Source organism: Sminthopsis crassicaudata, chromosome 4 (genome assembly GCF_048593235.1).
Source record: "Sminthopsis crassicaudata isolate SCR6 chromosome 4, ASM4859323v1, whole genome shotgun sequence".
Lineage (NCBI taxonomy): Eukaryota > Metazoa > Chordata > Mammalia > Dasyuromorphia > Dasyuridae > Sminthopsis > Sminthopsis crassicaudata.
The window spans coordinates 122,361,516-122,385,487 of record NC_133620.1 but is presented as its reverse complement, the minus strand read 5'-3'; the positions used below and the strand labels follow the sequence as shown (position 1 = coordinate 122,385,487).

At 36.1% G+C, this 23,972-nt stretch overlaps 1 protein-coding gene across 4 annotated transcripts in view; it reads right to left on the bottom strand.

Annotated features, from left to right (window-relative positions):
* FRMD1 (FERM domain containing 1) overlaps positions 1 to 23,972 on the bottom strand; it is an 84,375-nt gene that overhangs the window by 33,653 nt on the left and 26,750 nt on the right. For 3 of the 4 annotated variants that reach the window (XM_074309305.1, XM_074309303.1, XM_074309302.1), the window contains exon 2: positions 12,774 to 12,951. In XM_074309305.1, the coding sequence (XP_074165406.1) occupies positions 12,774 to 12,887 (114 nt within the window). In that variant the 5' untranslated portion in view covers positions 12,888 to 12,951. Of the gene's footprint in view, positions 1 to 12,773; positions 12,955 to 23,972 lie in introns of all 4 variants that reach the window. The other variant, XM_074309304.1, reaches the window with a different exon arrangement.

Sequence of the window (23,972 nt, the reverse complement as noted above, 5' to 3'; positions counted from 1 at the left end):
TCTAAGGTGTATCAGATGGCAGAATTTTCTGGAGGACCTCTACATACAAGAAACCCCCAAATTACTCCATTACTCCAGATTTTGGTTATTCAATGGGAAAATTTATTCCCCCTATATTGTGGGAAAGCCATGATAGACTCACAATCAAGTCCCCAGTATAGCTTCCTCACCTTGCCTTATAAAATCAGAGGCAGTGATTCAAGAACTATTAGTTCCTATTGCTGCTGATTAGATGATAGAGGGGTTAAAAAATATGGAACTACACCCCTACCATAACACAACCAGTGAGATGGGCACTAAATTAAAAGAATGAACATTCGTGCACAGCACCACATAACTTTAAGACCTGAGATTGTCTAGTTCACTTGGTCAATTTGAAGATGAAGCAGGTTAGAAATATTATACCCCCTCAAAATTTAAAACTAAAACACACTGAAGTCACCATATAGCACATGCTGCTAGCAAAATATAGACCTTTAAACACAGAAAGGTATCTTTATGCAGATAAGGGAATTCCCAAAGGATTTAAACTAAGAACTAGCAACTTGTATTTGATGTCAGGTGGCTATTCAACCCTGTCCAAAAGGTAACATGATAAGCCATCTATTCCAAAAGCTATTGTGCTGAGTAAATCTCCATTTACTAGCTTAATTATCACTTTCGCCCAATTTTTGCTCTCCTCTTTAAATGAAAATACCATCTTTAAGGTGTCATCACTCAGATCATTTTCTACTTTTTTTAACTCCTCTAAATTTCCTCACCAAATTAGGATGGATAGAAAGAAAAAAAGGCAGTGAAGTAGAATTGTTTTTGGAATGAGACCTCAACTCAGTGAGGGTCATTCCTATCTAAACAAATCAAACAAATGCTATTTCCATTAAAAACCAACAAGCCAACAACTATTTCCCCCTCCCCCATTCATCACCAAACATTTTCAAGTAGCCAGACAGGTGTTGTTGACACAGTAGACTTCTTTCTCACAGTTATTAACAGCTTCACTGGAATTTCACCCAACAACAAGTCCCAGGCAAGCAACACTTTCATTCTGTGACTCCCCCCCATAGAGTAAAATGAATTATGATGCTATAGAATACAGAAAAAAGAAACTAGGTCTGTCAAATAAGGTAATGAAAATCTAGCAAATTCTGTTTATCTGCCTTCTTCATCACCAAAAAATGGAGTTAGGGAAAAGTAAAAATACTCTTAATCACACTTATAATTCTAACCAAACCATTCTATAACCTTGGAAGGCATAGTTATGGACCATACTTTTGTGAATCATAGAGAGTAGACTCCCTTTGGTCACTAAATAACAGGTGATGTTGAGAATTTTCAGAAGGGCCTAAACACAGAAGGGACAGACACACAGAGATAGTGGCCCAAAATTAGCAACTACAAAGTTATTTTGTTCTTTTTCATATTGGAATGCTTGTGTTGTGTTGATCATGAATTTCACAACAAAAAAAAAAAGTTTTTGTTTTTCTTTCATCTTTAAAGAATTGTTCCAATTCAGAAAAAAAGCATCAGACTTGGAATCAAAGATGTCAGGATTCAATCTATTTTCTGGTGTTTGCTTATTAGCTGTGCTGAATGATCCAGAAACTCACTTAACCTTAACAAAGCTCAGTTTACTCATCAGTAAAGTGGGGTGGCTCAGTGGACACAGTACCAACCCTAGAGTCAAAAGGACCTGAATTCTTATCCAACCTCAGACATATATTAGCTGTATGTCCCTGTGCTAGACATGTGCCCTCAATTTCCTCATTTATACAATAAAGTAAAAAAGGAAAACACAAATCACTCCAGTTTGGTTTTTTGGGGCAGCTAGATGCCATAGTGGATAGAGTACAAGCTCTGGAGTTAGGAGGATCTGAGTTCAAATTTACTACTTACTAGTTGTGTGACCCTGAGCAAGTTACTTAACTTTATTTGCCTTGGCTTCCTCATCTGTAAAATGAAAGAAGGAAATAGTATACTACTCCAGAATCTTTGCCAAGAAAACCCAAATAGGATCAAAGAAAGCTGGAAGCAACTGAACAATAACAACCACCTCCAAAACTAGGGTGCTCGTAGCGATATTTATGTTACATAATATTGTTAGGATAAAAATGAAAAAAAAAAAAAAATAATAATCCTTGGGATTTTTTCTTTTATGTTACTCTACTAGTATTATCTTAATTTAACAAAACCTCTATTTAATCTACTTAGTTTAAGATACATCCTTTATTAAAAGGGACAGTATATAAGAACATAGAAAGGGAAGCAGTGATCTCTAAAAGCTAACATTGGTTACTTCAGAAGGGTAGTTAATGGTAGGCTAACCTCACTAGCTTTTTTTTTTTTTAACTTTTTCTTTTTTGTTTTTTGGACAGGGCAATTAAACTGGGAGATAGGAAATGATATAAGGACAGTTTGGCTAGATTTCAGCAAAAGACACATCCAAGTTTCTCTTTTGGACAAGATGGCAAGATATGGATTACAAATACAGCTAGGTGGATTCACAAATAGTTTAGTGATCACTTGAAAAAAAAAAAAAAAAGCTTTAAAGATTCCGTCTTCAATCTGAAGGTTAAAAAAAAAAAAACCAAAAACCCTCAAAAAGCACTTACTGAGATGAGATGACATAGAAAGAATAACGACCTCTTCTCACAACTTACTGTTCATTCTCCCACAAATACACACAGCATCAATGAGAAGAATAGGCACACAACACATGAAATATAAAAGTAAAAAGATACATGCTGACAACAGATATGGTCCAGGAGCTGATGTTACTGGCATGTGGAGCCCTTGTGTCCTTTTCTTCCTCATGATGTCTTCATGGAATTATGCTTGGTTGCAGCATTTCTGCTGGCCAAGTTATTCAGCTGGATGTTGTACTTCTTTGCCTTGTTCCCATCTCCACTTTAAACTCCCCCCCCCCCGCAATAGTTATTTATTTTTTTCAATTACACGTAAAGATAGTTTTCAACTTTCATTTTTGTAAGACTGAGTCCTAAAAGTAAGTCTTGAGTACACTCTTCCAGGTATCTGTTATTATACATAAAAATGCTCAGCATTTTTTTGGCAATGTTTTTGATCAACATATGGAAGGCATCTTTAAGTTGTAGTTATTAACACAAAGCTGAGAGAAGGAACTGACACATTATATAGAATGAGAGTTGGAATCCCAAAGGATTTCAGCATCTAGAATAATGGGTCAAAGGGAATAACCCAAAACTTAATAGTAGATAAACATGTATCAAATGCATATAACTATGTACAAACAAGTTACAGTTAGGATACATTGGAAATAATCAAAAGAGGAAAGGAATTAGAATTAAAGAGGTTCAGGAAAGATTTCTTATGGAAATAAGATTTTAGCTAGGACTTGAAGAAAAACTAAGGACTCCAGAAGTGGAGATGAAGAGAAGAGCATCCCAGCTATGGGGCATAGCAGATAAAAATGCTAAGTTAGGATATGGAAGGTTATGTGGAAGGTATAATAAGGTCAGTATCACTGATCAGGGAGTATGAGGAAGAGAATGTGTAAACTGTAAGACTGGAAAGGTGTGTGTGGGTAGAGATGGAGATTATAAAGGACACTGAATCCTAAACAAAGAATTTTTTATTTGATTCTGAAAGCAACATGGAGATGTGGGGGTTGACTGAGTATGGAGGTGACATGGTCAAACCTATGCTCCGGGGAAATCACTTTAACAGCTGAGTGGAAGATGGAATGAAGTGGGAAGAAACTTGTAATAGGCAGACCAACCAGAAAGCTATTGCAATAATCCAGGAGTGGGGTGATCAGGAACTGTACCAAGATGGTGGCAATGTCATTGGAGAGAAGGCATATGAGGGATATTTCAAAGGTAAAATCAACAGGGCTTAGCAACAGACTAGATTTGGGGATAAATGTAAAACAAGGCATGAAAAGCTGAATGCTGCCAGTCTATAGAAGGCTTTAAATTCCCCTAAAAAAGTGATATGAATATTACCAAGTAGACAACAACCATGACTGGTAAGCAGGAGCAAAGCAACAAGAACGTTAGCTTAACAGTGGTATGGACAGATTGAAATTGTCTCTTAGCTATAGTTATAAAAAGAATATCCTCTCTTTGGAATTTATATTCAAGTAGGATATGTATCAATTTTCTTGTGTTATATGTTCCAAAATATTAGTCTGATACAAATTTCTGCTTCTCCAGGTTGTTTTTTTTTGAGCAGTTCTTGATAAAAGGGGTACTCAGTCCTTGCAAAAGTAATTTATGTTCTTGGGTTTATAAAAATTATGCTGCTGTTTTCAAATGCTTCTGTTTCTTGATTATGTAGTCTTTTCCCACTAAACTATTCTTTCATTTTCTGACCAACGACAAATAGTTTTAGGGTTAATGCTTTCTGATATAGTCTGAGCCCCTAAAGGATGGAGTACAATAGGAAGAAGACATGAAGACCTATTAAAAAAACTACTAAAGAGGTTTGAAATTGGCAGTAGAAAGTTAGAAGAGAAGAGGTGACAAAGTGATGAAATAACTTTGTAGGAAAAAGTTGTATTTGGTAAACAATTGCAAGAAAGGTAAAGGATAGGAAAAAACCCAAGACAGAAAAAAGTCAAATGCTACATGGTTTCTCACAGTAAGTTTGTTCCCCCCCCCTGTCTCTTTAATAACAGTGAGATAGAATTTATCCTCTAAGAAAACATAATATCTGATAAAGGACATCAGCCTCTCTCCAAAAGGTAAAAAAGTATCTATATCCATTTTGAGGGTAAGGATTATATTCTCTGCTGCCTAGTATGCAGAACCATTCCAGCCTCCTCAGTTAATTAATTATTAACAAGATTGTTAATTCATTATTAGAATGTAGACAATAGTCTCTGCTAAAAGTATCCTCTCAAAAGGTGAGAGATTTTCTTCAGGATGCTCTGTTCAATCTGGAAAAATGCCATCTTGAGTGTGTTTTTCTAATACTGTGCCATTTCCATCTTAATTCTTCAATAGAAACTAGGTATTCTGCCATTTTGCATAAAGTACCTTATGAAGTACACTTTACATACTTCCCAAAAAATTTGTATGCCAAGATTTGAGACCTGAAAACCGGGTCACACATTGAGTTGAAGCAATGGGGAACGTGAACTCCAAAGACCCTAAAGAAGGTGAAACCTACTCATAGAAGGGATGCCCAATAAATCTCAAAAGACCGGATCAGTCAACTAGCATTTATTAAGCACCTATTATATGCAGACACTGTGTGCTAAGCTCTGAAGATATAAGAAGCAAAAAAATGGTCACTACTCAAGAAGCTCAGTCTACTGGAGGTGACATGCAAACAGCTAAGCACAAATAAGACATAGAAAACTGTGTGTGTTGGGATAGTCTCAGGAGGACTAGGAAAGGCTTCTTGCAGAAGGTGGGACTTTAGCTGAAACATGAAAGATACTAAGAAAGCCAGAAGGCAGAGATGAGGAAGGGGAACATTTCATGCACTGGAGCAGAAAAGTAAGAAGTCTCAGATTCAAAAGATGGAGTGTTGTCTTGGAAGAATAGCATCCAGGACTATTGTGAGTAGAGTCCATGTTGAATAGAAATTGGCTGAAGGAAATGAGACTGTTGAAAAAGAGAAGGCTAAGAGTCCACTATGGTAACTGTCTTCAAATATCTGAAACACTGTCATGTGAGGGGGAAGGAAGATTTATTTTGCCTCACCCACAGAGGCAGCAGTCTCCAACAGCTTTGGCACCATCTAAAACAGTTGACAGAACATTGGGCAATAATTCTTTGGTCTCATATTTCTAACAAGATAGTGATGTTCAGGTATTTGAAGGGAGTAACCTATGGAAGCAGGATTAAATTTGTTCAGCTTGCTTCATGGGAGGCAGAACTAGGAAATGGGGAGAAGTTACAAAGAAGCAAGCTGAGGCTTGATGTGATCAAAACTTCCAGATAAATGCAAAGAAGTAAAATGCCCCGGGATGGCAATGGGGAAAGGATAACACACACTTAAGTTTATTTAGCAAATTAAAAAAAAAAAATTTAAACCATATTTTTAGTGTACAAAACTTATCTAATGACTCCATGATTGAAGTGAGGCAGCTTCACACATCTCTACCTAATCAGCAATAGTCACATCCATCAGTAGCAGCACCTAGAACACTGGTGATGTTAAAAATCCACTGTTAATCAGTATCTACTGGCCCCCAATAGATAGGGCTTTTCCTCTCTATGCTTCCAATTACCTACGTAGAAGCTAAACAGTAATTGAATTTCTTGATTCATTTAACAGCTTTACTCACTTGTCTCTACCCCTACTGACTTCCCAGACAATGGATTTCCCCCGTAATTGAAGGCCATGTTATCTATATCAATTATCCTTACTACCTTCAAAAGACTTCTAAGACTTTGGACCCAGCCTTTTGTAACTAGATCAACAATATTTCTGGTTCTTCCATAGTCTGTCTACTCCCCTCCCCCAAGCAAGCCTGATTAAACTTTCATTATCTGCTAGATACATACTCATCAACTAAACTCCACATTTTGGCTTCTCAGGACCCTCTCCCATTACTTCAAACAGTACAGTAGAGTAGCAAACAAAAACCTCATTAGTCAATCAATGGTTGGTCAATAAGCATTTAAGGGCTTACAGGATGCCAGGCACTCAGCAAAGCATTGGAGAGACCCCCCCCCCAAAAAAAAAAAAAAAAAGTTGGAGGTGGTAAACACTGTTCCTGTCCTCAAAGAGTTTACAATCTAATTTGAGAGATAACATGTTTCTTCAACCATGGTTAATGAGTGGATTTGTATCGATTGGCTATACTTATTTATCACAAGGTATGGCTGCTTTATTAGTGAGGAAGAAAAGTTAGTAATAGAGATTTAAAAAAAAAAAAAAAAAGAAAAGAAAAGAAAACCAAAGGCAATTCAAAGGGAAAGGCAAGATGTAGAGCTTTAGAAATAACACATTGAAGTAAATGTTCATGACTTCATGTACCATTCTCTTTTCTGTCCTTTGCATATGGTAGTGTATGGCAAATTAATAACAATGGGAATAACAAGATTTTTTTTTTTCCCCTGGTCAAATGCTATGAGTTTGCTTTATTTCCCTCCCAAAAGAATCAACTATTTATCACTATGCAATAAAAAGCAGGGAAATAGAAAGATATATTTAAAGGAATATCAATTAAGTTGTTTGGTTGGTTTCTTTTTAAACAAGCCATTCTTAAAAAGCTTCTTCAGTACTTATATAGAAACACCAGGGTTTTTTGTTTTTTTTTTTGGTTTGTTTTGTTTTCTTAAAGGAGCTCTGTCCTTCCCGACCCTTCAAAGATCCCTAATCTTGGAAATCTGTCCCTGTATATTCTAGAAGGTAAGAAAGATTACTTACTCCTCATTAGGACAATTCAGAGAACATACCAAGCAATCGTATTTTATTTTTAGACTTGTGATTTTACTGATATAGGGAAATAATAAGGAAATGCCTTTCATTAATTCTCCCATGGATAGTGTACGTGTGTGCACACGTGTGTTTTGAAGGAAAGGTTTGAGCCCAGTTCTCCCTGACAGTTTTCTATCCACTTTGCCAAACTACTCACTTAAGCAGACCCTTGAATAACAACAATAGCCAACTTTTAGATCATGCTTTAGTTTTAAAAATACTATCTCATGAGTCTAATAAAATTGTGAGTTAAATACCATGACGATGATATCCCCATTTTACAGACAGTGAAAATGAGGTTCAGAAGGATTCGCTCATGCATCACAACTCAAGTATCAGAGAGAGGATTTAGATGTGTCGGTCCAGACTCCACAAGTTACACTTTGCCAAAGGAAAACCAGTCCCACTTGTTAAAACTTAGGGAGAGTCCTAGTGACTGATAAGAAGTTAAGAAGCTGCTCCTAAATTCTCTCCTATCTATTCAGACCCATTTTATTGCCAACACCCATCCCTGGAGACACTGCTCTGAATCTTTCAAAACTCCTCAGCCTTTTAAAGCTATCACCCAGTGGTCATTTGTTTGGAAAAATTCCAAGACAGTAAAGAGGAAACTACTTTTTGTTTCTTCGGGGGTGGATGGTCCAGTTACCACACCTTATTCTGTCTCAATTAGATGTCCTCCCCCATTTATTTCCTCCCTGCACAAAATAGTTTTATAGACTCTTTGCCCACTCAACCCTCTAAATATAGCCAAGATGAGGAAGCTTCCTTTTCTGTTGGGGATTAGGATTGTTTCTCCACGTTCGCCCAACACATTTTTCTCCCAAGTAAACCTTCCACCAGACCACAAGGCAAAAAAAAAGGCACTTGTACACCTTAGCCAAGGTTTGAAAATTATGCTCTCCGTGATAAGCAGTCATTAGAAGTTAAAGCCTTGCTATAATGTGTGAATTAGCTTAGCTCGTGAAATAAATAGCACTCTAGCATGATAAATGTGAAAATATGTTTAGAATTGCACATTTAACCTATATTGGATTAAGTGCTGCCTAGGGGAGGGGGGACAGGAGTAAGGGAGGTAGAAAAATTTGGAACACAAGATTTTGCAAGGGTAAATATTGAAAACTATCTTTGCATGTGTTTTGAAAATCAAAAAGCTATTATTAAAAAAAAGAAAAGAAAAAGAAATAAGTAGCACTCTCTGGCCTTCCAGCATGAGCACTCATTAAAGGAATATTAGAAAACATTATCTTTGCATGTGTTTTGAAAATCAAAAAGCTATTATTAAAAAAAAAAAAGAAAAGAAAAAAAAAGTAGCACTCTCTGGCCTTCTAGAATGAGCATTCATTAAAGAAATATTAGAAAACATTCCATGTCATACCTTGCTGAAGTTTATATTTGAGATAGCTGACTACCTGTTTTCCTCTCCCTAAATCTGGCTGGACCCATTTTTCTAGAGGCAAGAACAGTTTCTTGGCCAAAGTTGTTGTGAAGGTCAGGATTGAATCTGAAATTAGAATATCTTTCTTCCCTAAATGATATTGTAAAGAATTTAAAGGGAAAATTTCTCTTTTCCTGGAATACTCTAACAAATGGAAAAAGCAAACTTCAGTTAAATTAGGGATGCTCCAATATCAGGATTAGAGATGGATGGAAAGCTGGTCAGGTATGTTATTACTCTTAAAAAGGGAATCATTGTTCAGAGTTAAGGTAAATACCAAGGGTTCCTTCTGTGACAATTAAGAAGCTCTTGCTTGAAAAACAACTCAAATTTTTTTTTTTCCCCTCCAACAATAGGACTATTTGAAAGAGGTTTCTGAAACCAGCACAAACCTGTGTGAGGAATGTTTTAATATGAACTTTTTTTTTTCCCCTTTGCCCTTTACTGGCTCTATAATGTTGAAATCTTGTTAGGTATTGGCTTTTAATCATTAAGAGAACATGAGGTCAGTCAGCTAATATGTTAAAGGTCAATTATGCTAGGAATCTGCTTTCTGTAGTCTGTCCCAGTCAACAATCCTGGTAAACATGAGGAAAATCTAGATGTGTGATGCACAGATGGTACATACTTGTCTTTCTCCTCTGACATCCTTTCAAATGAGTGAGGGGCTGGAGTTAGGGTCAGAGTAGATAGGAATACTCTTAATTAGTTTAATCTGCAAATCTACTTTTTGCAAATTTAGCTGCTTGCTTTTATTGCCCCCTTTATGACATCTTTCACCCACTTCACTTTAGGAAGATTCATTTTACAGTGAAGATCTAACCATGGCACATATCTCTCCCTACCCCCCTTCAATAAAATCCCTGTTACCTACCTGATGAAATATAAAATCTTCTATTTTAGGCTTCATAAACCTTTTCCCCTCATGACCTTTCCCCCCCCCCTAAGAAATTTTTATATTACCTTAAGTATATAAAATAGGTATACAAATAATTTGCTGATAATTTATCATAGTTTTGCAACCCCCTAAATCAGGTACAAGACCTCATATGGTGTTAATGACCTATATTTTAAGAATCTGGGCTCCGTTTGATATGCAGACTTCTTTAAAATCTGGCCCCATTATACATTTCCAGTCTTCTTAGACCCTAACACCAGGCCCCACTCTGTCTGCCTTGTATTCTGTGATCTAGTGACATGGGCCTCCTTGCTACTTTTTTGATAAAAACATTTAACTCTGCACACTTTTACTGGCTGTCTCTCACACCAGAAATGCCCTCCCTTTCTTATCTCCACCTCTTGGCTTCCTTTGAGTTACAGGTAAAATTCTAACTTCTACAAAAACCTCTTGATGCCAGTGGTCTTTCTGTGTTAATAATCATTTTATCAACAAATGCTTATTGATTGCTAATTGGAAACTCTACTATTCTATATTCTCTGTGCACCTTGGATGTTGAATCAGTGTGTTATAAGTAAGAGTGAGATATATCCCTTTTGGTACAACAACAATAATGTGTGACCTTGAGCAAGTCACTTAATCCCAATTACCTTAACCTCCCCCCCCTCCAAAAAGGGGACTATAGAGATTTGTGAAATTCTCAGTACTGAACCTACCAGTGCAGACAACCACCAATGAGAGACTAAAAGATTGGAAGGCATTTTCCCAGCAAAACAATTTCATGCATAATTTAAAACCTCCAAGGTAAATCCACAAAAATCCCTTTAATCTAAAATGTATCAAGTCAGGAAACTCCCTCTATTAATGCAAGTCAGCTGGATTCATATATCTACATCTGCATTCAATCTGCTGCAATATGTTATTTTGGTTGAATTACATTAATAAAATCTGACCAAGCAAATAGATAGTTGGAAAAAGGAGAAGCACTTTAATAAACAAATAACATCTAAATATTATGAAAATAATTTTGATCTAAGGAACCCCCCCCAGAAAGTTTTAGCTACCCCAAGAGTGCTTAGTTTGGGGAACTTGATTATCCTCAGGGGTTAACAGACCTGCTCTAGATCACTAATCATGTATGTGTTGGAGAAGGGACTTGAAATTCAGATATTGAAGTCAGTTCTCTTATCAACTATCTAATGCTATTGTATAGATAATACAGAATTTAGCAATATCTCACATAACTTTTCTTTTTGGTGGGAAATTCTTATTCTTATTATGAACTGAAAACATCAACATGACCATTTCAAGATGAGTGAACAAAAGTATTGTACATGAAACCATGACTCTGTACCTAGAGGGCTATAGTAATATATGATGTAAAAACAGAGATTATCAATATAAATAAAATTCTAAAAGTATATAAATAGATCCTAATAATGAGATTTTCGGTACTCAAAGATTACTTGATTAGAGGGATAGGAAGAGAAATCTGATGGGCTTGAGGCCAGGAAAAATGGAGAGTAAAAAAAGAAATGCCAAGTTTTGGCAGTTGGATCTTATAGTTTTAAGATCATCTCTCTGGAATACAAAGGCAGAAAGTTGTATTACTCTTATAAAGACACAAAACAGGGTCAACTAGATGGCTCACTGGACAGAGAACCAGCCCTGAAGTCAAAAGGACCTGAGTTCAAATCTGACCTCAGACATTTAACACTTCCTAGTTGGGTGACCCTGGACAAGTTGCTTAATCCCAATTGCTTCACATACACAAAAAAATTAATTGATTAATAAGTTGAACAAAACAAGCACAAAGAACAGAATCAAGTAATTCAAGGCACAATATACAAAATAGAAAGAAGAAAAAGTTAAAGAAGAAAAAAAAAATCTTGAATCATGGACCCTTTTGGTAGTCTGAAGTTTTTTGAACTTTTCAAAAAAATGTTTTTTAATAGAAAAAATAAAATAAAATACACAATCTCTCCCCTCTCCCTCCATGCAAGTTCATGAACTCCTGATGCAGAGGAAATTAAAAGGTGTGGTAAAAGAATCTACACATGCTAAAAGGATGACATGAAGGAATTAGGGATGTTTATAGCCTGGATAATAGAAGTCATAATAGGGAGGCAGGGCAAAATCATGTGTGAAAGGCTGTGACGTTCTGTGTGTACATAAATGGGGCAGTATCAGAAGCAATGAGCAATATTAATCACCAATTACAGCTATGCCAAAGTACAAAGAGCTACCTCTCCCTGGAGGTCTTGAAATCTCTAAACTCTCTTCCAATGCTGAGATTCTGAGGATAGCCATAATTCCCCAAATTCAGCAAGTATATCAGGTATGACCCCCAAACCCCTCCTTGCCTTCCTCAGGTAGGAGAAGGATTTATTGATGACCACATGCTTTCGGATAGCTCTCTATACCACAGAGTATCCTCTTTTCTTCAAGTTTCTTACAACACTTCACACACATGTTTTCTCATGTTTGCCCCATCTATTTCAGGATCAGATCTAGTGGCTATTGTCCTTAGTATTTTTTTTTTTTTTTTTTTTGGTGAGGCAAGCGGGGCTAAGTGACTTGCCCAGGGTTCCACAGCTAGGAAGTGTTAAGTGTCTGAGACCAGATTTGAACTCAGATCCTCCTGACTTCAGGGGCTGGTGTTCTATCCACTGCACCACCTAGCTGCCCCCACTGTCCTTATTCTTAATAGACAACCACTTTTAAGTCTAGAGGGGAATATAAAATTGTTCAAAAGTAGATCAGTGCAGAAGACACATTAAAAAGCTTTAATCCTGTGTGTCTCCCAGGGATAGCCAGCAACAGGGAAACCCAAGATACTGCCAAAAAAAGCTAATTGTCAATTAACTAAGGAGCTTAATTTTTCTTGCAATGTCACAAAGGGAATTAGTATTTTCTGCCCTTTTGTCTCATTCTCTTCCAGTGCCAAAATGCAAACCAAACCGTGTCTTTATAAACACATTTCAACCTTCCAAAAACCAACTGGAGGAAACTGGAAAGACTCACCCCAATGCTTAACTTAAGTTGTTCTCGGTTGGGCAGCAGGACGCAGATATTTCTATACTCCAGGGTCATCTTGCCTTCAGGTAACTGTTTGTTCATGGGAGTTGGGGCAAGCATTTCAAACTCACTTCCGCCACTGGAAACGCTCCTCAGAAGTAAAGCCAGGCTCCTTCCATGTCACCTGCTTGCCAGGAGATAAAATACTTCAGTGTCAAGTTCATGGGAATGGGAAAGGGGTGGGTGGGACTACAGAGCAGCTGGACAGCCTGTATGTAACACAGGATGTTTTCTACCTTATTCCAAAAGGAGATAAACCCTGTTCTTTCAAAGGTTGCATTCACTGAAATCATTGCTAGAGCTAAATTATTCTAGCATTAGTCAGCCCTTTCCCTTGATTAGCAGAAATGGTACATTAGACCAACCACCCGTGGGAGGGCAAATGATACCTCTCAAAAATTCATCCATGACTAGAAGATTCATTTGCAAATCATTACCTTTTTTTTTTGCTTCTGGCTTAGTCACACTAAGGAAATGCAAGGTAAACTTCAGGCCCTTTCCCAGAGGGCAAGGTTCAAGTTTATAAATAGCTTTAATAATGTGAAATCTAGATTAGAACGCAACAAAAACAGATCACACTCCCAGAGATACAAAGCCATTTATTGCTTAAAAGAGTGAGAAGGCAGCAGGTAGCAGCTGACTGCACTTGCTTGCATGCTCTACAGACACAGGGGACTAATGAATCACCCAGTTAAAGACACCTAACAATAGCAAACCGGAAGGAACTTCCCCCACTCCTTTTCTTTCCTCCTAACTCCAGTTTTCCTTTCCAGTCATACAGTGACTCAAAGGAGTTTTAATTGTGTGTATTTGCCAACTCTTGTATTTCTTGGGGAAAGAGAGATTTAAGAGAAATGGGGCCTCTGAAAATTAAAAGTGGCAAAAAATTAGAACAGATGTCTTGAAAGTTGAGTATATGAATTCAAAAATATAGTGGAAATTTAGGGGAAAAATTGAAAATGCAAAAGAAACGCAAATATTTATAATAATTAATCTTGCCCTCTAAGAAATAATTTTAGAATGTAGTTTCCTTTCTTCTTTGCAGAAATAGGGGGACTACGAATGTGGAATATACAGTGTCCCAAAGATCTTATTGTAGTTTAAAGAAAAATCTTCAGTAGGATCCAACTGACAAAAAAAAAGATATCTCCCATTACTTGAACCTTGAAAACTGAAGAAGGAAGGAAGCAATCCTGTCCAAAATGATAGGAAATCCAACATGCAATATAATTAATGATGATAATGATAAAAAGCTTGTTAATTTGACTGCCTATAGGCAAATATCAGCCTTCACAGGAGTGAAATTTAGCCAAGAGCAGAATACCATATCTCTCCAGGACTATGACTGCATTCCTGCCTAGGGTATAATCTGAGGATCACTTTGCTTAGGACTCAATCAGATCTCTTAAACTTTGACCCCTCTGTGAAAAATCAGTTGGTTTCATCCTTCAGATTTAGAAGAAGGGACATTTGGAAGATAGTTCTTTACAAATGTCTATAAGAGGAATGTGCCCTGAAGGAGCTTGGAGACAAAAAATAAAAAGTGGTTTTGGATTATTAGATTTTTTTCAGGGTTTTTTATAAATAGAAAAACATCTCCTAATTTTATCCTGAGGAAGAAGAAGCAAATGTGTTAAGAGTACAACCAACACAATATCAGGAGACCTCATAAGCCAATCTTTTACATAATCACTTGGTTTTGTGAGCAGTTTAAGCCTTTTCATTCTCAGAACCCTTATTGATGAAACAAGGATAAATAATTTTATTATTACTGTTATATTTATTATTCATTATTAACCTCAAAGGGGTTTTTGTAAGGTAAATACTTTGTTTGAAATCTGAAAACATTCTTGCAAATAATAATTATTCCCTAAATATGGTTTTCCATCCATTTCAAGGAATTCTTTTTTTAATTGTTAAAGAGATAGGGGCTTCTCTCTGTGTACTTAGTTATGCTTCCCTTCATGAATTCTTATGAAACTCACTTCTTAGGTTCCTCAAAATCTTTGACAACCCCTTTAAAATCTTTAGAAGGCCTGAAGTGCAAATGCAGACAATGTAATCTCCTTTCTGAATGGTAGGCAAGTTAGACTTTACCTTTTATTAGTTCATCCTTTGTTCATTTTCTATCTTTAAATAGTTTTGACCCCTTTTCTTGAGGCTGGACTAGGTCAGCAAGGAAAAAGTAAAGGATATTTATTTCTTTCTCAAGAGAGTGGATTCCAGACTAAATCATGGAATGCATCCAGGGACTTATTACTATTTACAATTCCAAAGCATTGATGATAAAGTATGCTAGCCATCCCAGATAGTTTTGGGAATATTGAATAAAACACACATGTGTTTTTGGAAACGACCAATTTGACAATTTGTTTTGCTAGTCTCTGCTATTTTGTCACAAAGAATAGTGCAATTCTCTCCCCCAGTTCTGGGAATGGAAGAGAGCAAAAATAGATTTTTGTTGATTTAAAAAATATATATATTAAATTGAGAGTTGTAGAAGAAAAAAGTTTTAAATTTTCCAAATAAATTCAAAATCTCTGAAGAAATTTCTGTGTGTGACAAAGATGAATCAGTGCCTTGTCCACTTCACACTCTAGTTGTCTCATTTCCACATTAAAAATGGTTATATTATGAGTCATTTGGCAAATGCAGAATTTCTATCAATAGTGAGAAATTCCAGATGCCTACCATTACACCAAATATCATCTCTCCAAATTCTTCTTAAAAAACAGAAAGAATTATTTCAAAGTTTTTGATAAAAAAAAAAAAATCAGTTCAAACTAGAATTAACGGAGAGATAAATTAGGGGGAAGAGAGAGGGTTAGTTATGATACGGGAGGACATGAAGAGACATGAAAAAGGAAGTAATTTTTTAATGTACCAAAGGACACGAAAAAGAATAGTAAATTGACTATACTTCTTAAAAAAAAAAAAAAAAAAAAGCTCTACACATACAATAAACCTTAATCTTTGTGTATGTTAATATTTGTGTTTAGTGTTAAGTTAAAATACATAAAATTCTTCTCTTTCTTCAAGCTTCAATTAATGCAAGCTCTATTTCTCCTTCTATGGAGCTTTCCCCAATTCTTTTAAGTCCCTTGTTACTTAAAAGTATAATCTCCTTCCTCAAACATTTCTAGCATACTTTTCTTCTATGAAAAACATGAGCCATTAGTTTTGTATATATGGAATTCCCATCTTTCCAAAAATGTAACCTCCTCGAGGCTAGAAACTGTCATTTTCCACCTGTTTGCAGCTAGAATAGTGACTTAGTAGTTAAATGTCTGTTGAATTGAATACTTCTAAAAGATTCCCTCTCTATATACAGATAATTCACTTATGTAGGAAATACAATTTAACCCATTTCCCCTATATTCTCTGGGTAAGAAAAGCATGATTTTAAATTTTTCCAAATCCGGATGGTATTTTTTATCATGATGTTTGGAAAAATCTCTACAGTATTCACTTTTTTCTTTCAGGGAGATTTGCTTTAGTATAGTCACAAATGCTCCTGTGTGATATTAAATGCTTAATATTTACCATATTTAAAGCTCCTATCAGAACAATTCTGTACTCTCCCAGTCCTCACAGCTAGATGGATCATTCTTCCTTTCTTTGTTCTTCCCCGCCCCTCAATCCCTCTTTGTTTAAATATATGCAGCATTTAGTAAATAAGATGAGCCATATCCATTGTTGGCTCCTTTTAAAAGGAGTGTGACCAAATCAGTGCCCCTCCTTTGTGGCATCTATATGGGAAACTGTTGATTGACTTGCTGGTGACAGGTAAGGTGGGAGAATTTAAGCTCAAAAGGTGAGGTGGGGCAGAACAGTTTTCATGCCAAAGAAAATGAGCTTAAATACCATTTTAGGGGGTAGCCAACCTTGTGGCATATTTTGGAATTTGTCTCCATTTTAAGATTCTGGGCTGAAGCTTCCACTTAAATGAAGTTAAGTGATTCACCCAAAGTCACAGAATTAGCAAATCAACAGTTCAGATGAAAACATAGTTCAAATGCCAAAATTTAGGCTTCTTACAACTCATTTATGTAGTGACCAGGAGTTAGCTTTTTTTGTTTGTTTGTTTGTTTGTTATGGAGAACTTGGAAGTTATTGTGAAGACTTTGGAGCCCTTTTTAGAAGAATGTATTACTAACAGAACAGAAGAATGAAATGTACAGAATAAGTTTACATACATACATATATACACACATCTATTTGTATCTAATGGTAGCCACCTGTAGGACAGGGAGGGAAAGGGAAAAAATGTATCTAATGTTATTATATATTTAGAAGGAATAGCAAATTGTGCACAACAGATTTTCATATGCAATCATCTTTTTTATTATACTGTGAAATAGAAATGCTTGTTTTAATTATAAATTTAAAAATATATAGCTGTCCTTAAGAGATATTTGGATTTATGTTCTAAAATATTTTGTTAACTATGCTTCAATTTGATCAATTTCATTTGTATTTTATGCAGAATAATTAAAATATCATTCTAATAAGGAGGTCCATGATATATCAAAAAAAAAAAAAAAAAGTTATTAATGAGTTTCTGAAAGTTCTTTCCACAATGAACAAGAATATATATGCCACTGTACTCATAAGTAGGCAAAAACACTGAGGCACTGGATAATTTATTGTCACATTTAATTATTGGGGAGAAGTGGAACACCAAATATCACCTTCTGCCACCAGGACAAACTCATTTTGAAGAGTGTGGTCAGAGAACAGTCTATTCTTAGGGTTCATAAGTACCTTGGGAGGGGAGGCCACAAGTACAGGGCACAAAAAGTAGCTTGGAACTCTCAAAAGTGGTATGTAGAGAAACACCCTTTATGCTGAAGGCTCCTAGAATAAAGTTCTAGTTGTTCCACATTAGGTATGGTTCTATTTGGGAACAAAAAAAATAATAATTATTATTTGATTTTAACTATCCCAAAATCTAAATATGCTCTTATGCATTCCAACAGAATAGTTTTGTCTTATGTGATTTCTAGATTACTAATACAATTTTTAAAAAAATTCTAAATGAGGACAGATAAAAAGTGTCCCAAAAACATATCAGATGACTTGGGGGGGCCGGGGTTAAGGGAGAACCTTCAAAGTTAAACATCTTTTCTGAATGCCTTCATCAACCTTTGATCCTATAATAGGGCATGAAGCAAAGATCCTACTTGAGATATTCATAAGGTTAAGTAATTTTATACAGAGCAGAGGGGGGTCCTTTAGTATTTTAAACCCTCTCTGTGCTCACTAAAATTTGCAAAATCAATGCTTGATAGATATACATGGAACAGCAGAAAAGCTGAGAAATACAACCCCATGCTCCAAAGTGATGTGAAGCCTAAAAAAAAAAAAAGCAGAAATCATTAGCTTCATTAGCTTAAGTGTCCAGTTGTCTGTTTACATTGGGCACCCTGGACAGCCTGCCAAGAAAACCAAACAGCCGGGAGGAATACTCTTCTGCAAGATTATATACCCGCAGAGCTCCAGTCCAAATGCCATGCTTTTGTTTACCATCAGTTCCAGCTTTTTAGCCTTACTTAAAGCCCTAAGTGCCCAACAAACAGAGCATAGCAGGATTAATAAAAGGTCTAGTCAATCATCAGTCTTCGGGGTGCTGACTTTTTGTCCTCCTCTAAGTGACTCAAGGTTTTAGCTTCCATAGGAGCACATAGTTCAAGTAATAGCTTTGTTTTAATGAAGCAGTCAGAAACTCCATGTATTCCGTACTAAAAAAGAAAACCAAATGTATGATTGTGGATAAAATGGGAGATCTTGTGAAAGGTAGGTAACTTAGGTAATCTAAATTTCTTCTATTAAAAGCAGACACAAACATAGATACCACAACTTTAAAAGAGCAGAGATAAGCACACGTACCTGGGATTGCTCCTAGAAAGAAACATAAACTTTCTCCTTAGGATAAAACCATAAAAATATGATGCAGAAGCCATATACCTGTTTAAATAACCTCTGGGTGGACTTCTGCCCTCAGAGCAACCCATGAAACACATTCTTCTCACTGTCCTAGACTTTGAACCTTAGTCACACCGATCTGATTTGATGACTAGAACTGGTGGGAGACCATAAGGTCAGTGACCTTAAGTAAATGAGAGCCTTTTACCCTGCAAGTCCAGACTGCTTTGGGAGTGAATGATGATGACAAATTTTCCAAGTTAAAGATTCAAATAAAAATTCTCAAAAAAAAAAAAAAAAAAAAAAGAAAAAAAAAAGCAGCTTGTCCATCTGTACACTAGGAATATCTTCGAGAAAAGGGGCAGAAATTTTTAGATGTTTTATTATAATTTCTCTATTTTAAATATGTATTGAAATCTAAATATGCTCTTGCACATTCTAATAGAATGATTCATTTTATGCAATTTCTGGGCTACTAATTTAGTCAAAAAATAATAAATGAGGACAGGTGGCAGGTGTCCCAAACACAACAGATGATATGAGGAAAGGGGAGATGAATCTTCTAAGTTAAACATCCTGACTGAGTATCTATATCAACTTTGGTCTTATTATACCATCAATGGCATGAAATAAATATTAAACCAAGTAATTAAGGAGACAATTCTTAATTCAGTTGACCCTCTTCTTTCTAAGCATTTTCCAGATGATTTTTGAAATATGGTTCACCAAAGTTGTGGTTCAGCCTTCATTCTGAAAGAGGATCAATGCTAACAGAAGGATAATGTCTTAAATTATAGGTGAACTGGATTTAAGGGAGGGAGAACTGTGCAAAATCATCAGCCTTACTCTTTTTTTCCTGTAGAACCATCTGAGTCCAGTGGCAAAGCATAGAGCAGGACAACTTCCCCTGGATGCTGGGGAAGTCCTCGACCTTTTAAAGCTCCAGTCTTTCCCAGGTCTCAGTTTGTCTGAGGTAACACACTCACTCAGTGATTAAAGAGTAGGTAAGAATGAAGGCAAAAGACAGCCTAATTTGCCTTTTCAAAAGAATCATTTTGGGAGGGGGAAATCCTCAAGCTTTCTAGTCAGAAGAGAAACACTTGTTATTCACACTCACAGCCAATGAAACTCAAATAATGAACAAGTGAGGCTGGAACTGGAACCTATTATTGGCCAATCAGTGATAGCCAAAACAATTTGGATTTAATTATGAAATTTGATTAAGTGTGCATGTGTGAGAGAGAAATAGAGAGTATGTGTGCATAGCTTTATATCCCTCTACTAGAATGTAGCTAAAGGTAGTGTACAGAGTGCCAGGTCTGGAGCACACTCATCTTCCTGAGTCCAAATTTAGCCTTAGATACTTATCACTTGCTGGGTGAACCTGAGCAAATCACTCAACTTTATTTGCCTCAGTAAAATGAGCTGGAGGTTGATGCCAATAAAACCCCAAAAGTGGCCAAGAAGAGTAGGAGACAACTGAAATGACTAAACAATAGTAAGAATGTATGTTTCACATAGCATTCCTACTCTTTTTGTTGTTTGCTTACATTTATTTTCTTTCTCATTTTTTCCTTTTGGATTTGATTTTTCTTGTGCAACAAGATAATTGTATAAATATGTATGCATATATTAGATTTAACATATTTTTACCATGTTTAACAAAAATAGGATTACTTGCTATCTAGGGGAGAAGGTGGGGAGAAAGAAGGGGGGGAATTAAAACACAGGGTTTTGCAAGGGTTAATGTTGAAAAATTATCCATGCAACTTTTGAAAATTAAAAAGCTTTAATTAAAAAAAATGTTTCAAAAAAAGCAAGAATTATGTCTTACTTATCCTTATATATCTGTCTTGCTATCTATATAGATATCTATATATCTAGGATGGACACTGGTAGAGGGAAGAACATATTTGGGAACAGATACAGACCTCAGTTCAAATAGTTATTAAGGACCTACTATGTACAGGGCATAGTAGATCTTTAATAAATATAAGGCTGAGAAACTTATGTTCTATAAAAGGCATAAACATTAGTAATTACTAAGTTCATAATATAATTTCAAGGGAGCAAGAGAAGATGCGGGTCTAAATGATGTAAGATTGGCAGAAAAATAATATACATAATGACTACAATGCAAAAGAATAAAATAAAACGGAAGCTAAATATAGTTTTTGAACAATCTTGGTCCTTGAGGTGATTTGAGGAAAAGTCCTCCCTTCTTTTGGAAAGGTGAAGTACTAATGGTATGGAATATTATATACACTGTTGATTGTGGCTTACATTTTGGTTAGTTTTGACTTTATTTTTTTTAATTACAAGAGGACTAAAATGGGATAAAGATGGACAGGGGAGGGTTACATCAAAAAATGACTAATGTAAAAGCAAATGGCACCAATAAAATGTTTTTTAAAAGTGATGTAAGGTTGGCAAACTCCAGGTGCTCAGGATATTTCAAAGTGGCAGACTTCCCAAGCACCATCCTCAAAGCATCTTCAACTTCCCTCTCATCCCACACCTCCACTGACTACTTGGGAATCGATGATTCCATCCGTGGTTAAAGACTACCAGCCAACAAAAATGATTGGTAAATTATTTGGCTGACAGAGAATCTTCCAAAGTCCATGAGAACTTCAAAACTGGATACATATGAGGTTTTTGTTTTTTAATTGCCCACGCTTACCTATTTGCTATATGTCCTCAGGTAAACTTCTGATCCCTCAAATTCCTCATCATAGAAGAAATCTTCCACCCCCATATCCAACTAAATCAACACATATATATTTATAAGATTAGATTTCCAGAGAACAGAGGGAAACAAACACCTACAAAGCACTCAGGTACTATGTAAACATTACTGTTACATTTCTATTTTAAGTCATGCCTGCTTTGCTTACAAAAGCCCTGCCTTCCAATGACCCTCCCAGTGGATTTGGAAAAGGAAAGTTTCTTTGGACATACAGAAAACACTGCTTTTCTTTATACTTATATCCATTTATCATCTACTGGTCAATGAACTTCAATGAGATGTTATGCTCCAGGAGAGGACTGTGGTTGAATTGTTTCAGATTTTTTTTTAAATAAAGTTTTTTATTTTCAAAACACATGCACAGATAATTTGGCAACATTGACCCTTGCATAGCCTTGTGTTCCAAAGCTTCCCCTCCTCTAGATGGCAAGTAATTCAATACTCGATAAACATGTTAAAATGTTAAATCCAACATATATAAACATATTTATTCAATTCCCTTGTTGCACAAGAGAAATCAGATCAAAAAAAGTAAATGAATAAGAAAACAAAATGTAAGAGAACAATAAAAAGAGTAAAAATGTTATATTGTGATCCACATTCAGTTCCCACAGTTCTCTCTGGATGTAGATGGCCCTCTTCCTCACAAGATCATTGGAACTTGTCTGAATCACCTCATTGTTGGAAAGAGTCACATTCATCAGAATTGATCATTGTATAATATTGTTGTTGCTATGGATAATGATTTCCTGGTTCTGCTCATTTCACTCAGCATCAGTTGATGTAAGTCTCTCCAAGCCTCTCTGTATTCCTCCTGTTGGTCATTTCTTACAGAACAATAATATTCCATAACATTCATATACCATCATTTATTCAGCCATTCTCTAACATGGGCATACACTCAGTTTCCAGTTTCTTGCCACTACGTTTTCAGTCGTTTCAGCCAAACAAGATGACGTGCCTTGCCCAAGGTCACAAGGCTAGTAAGTTACTGAGGCTGGATCTGAAGTCAGGAAGATTAAGTCTTCCTGACTTCAGCCCTGACACTCTCTACTGCACCACCTAGCTTTAACGAATAATCTTGCAAATCTATCATCCCAAAACCATGGCCTTAATTAATGTGTTAGGGCAAATCAAAATCAATTTAACAAAAAATTTAAAATCTGTGAACTGTGTGCTAGATAGTGAACACAAAAATTTGCTAGCTAGGTAGATACTCTCCACTTAGAACTCAGTCTAGTAGAGAGATTTGACCCAATTATCATACACAATAGATAAATGCATTAGAGAGATACAAAAGCAAGGACTATATGAGGTCAATAAAGGGAAGAGAAGATCATTGGGAGATGACAAGGAAGCATTTTGAAATGAGCTTTAAAGGAATTCGTTGGGAGAGGAAGTCAGGAGGCCAAACACTACAGAAATATATTGATACATATTAGAAGGAGAGAGAAGATAGTATTTCCCCCCAAAAGGAGAGTATCACTCATGTCTAAAATTTATTTAAATGCAAGAAAATATAAGTTAAAAAAAAAAAATCAACTAACCTTATATCTAAGAGTATTCCCACAGCAAAGTCCTTCTCCAGCCCAGATGGAAGATTTGGAGACACAACTTAAATTACAAGGACTTTGATTTTTTCCCCTACAATGGCGAGCTTTCCCCTTGGTTGCCTGAGCCACCCCAAAACAAATGCCCATTGATATTCCACAGAAGTTCCCAGCTTCATCTCCAAAACAGAACAGTCCTTACTTGGACTGCTCAGATTAAAAGAAAAATCAATCCTTTTCAGAATTCATTCACTGAGAGCTGATTTTGATTTAATATTTAAATCCTTTCTTCTACAGAGAACTTTACCTGCATCTATTTACTCCCTTGTTCTTCCAAGAAGAAGTCATAGGAAATAGAAAATTCAACTTAAGGAGCATTTATTAAATTTGTCTATATGCTAGGTACCATGGATATAAAACACAGAATCAACAAGTGCTCCTTGCATCTATATGGCTAATATAGGGAGTTTTAACAAACCTCAAACTCACTGTGGTCAAGAAAACTGATCCAGGGGCTTTGATGAGAGTTCATGTCCAAAAGTAGGGAGACAGATAAAGAACTGTACCCTAGGCTGCATGTTAAGAATACCATGCTCAAAGTATGTATACCATACTTGAGCAAGAATGTTGGTCAATCAATATGGCACTGAGCTTATGCCATGTGAGATAAATTGAAGAAATTTAGGTGCTTAGCGAGAATGACTATTCTGTGAAAACGAAATAATGTGTTCCTGGATCCAGAAAAGCAGAAACGGGGACGAGTGGAATCTGCAAAGAGGGACTTGATTGGGAGGCAGTTGAATAATACAGAAAAAAGTGCTGAACTTCAAGTCAGGAAGACCCAAGTCAAATCCAAACATTTAGACACTTATCTCATTCCCCATCTGTAGAATAGGGACAACCATAGCAAGTAGATCTCCC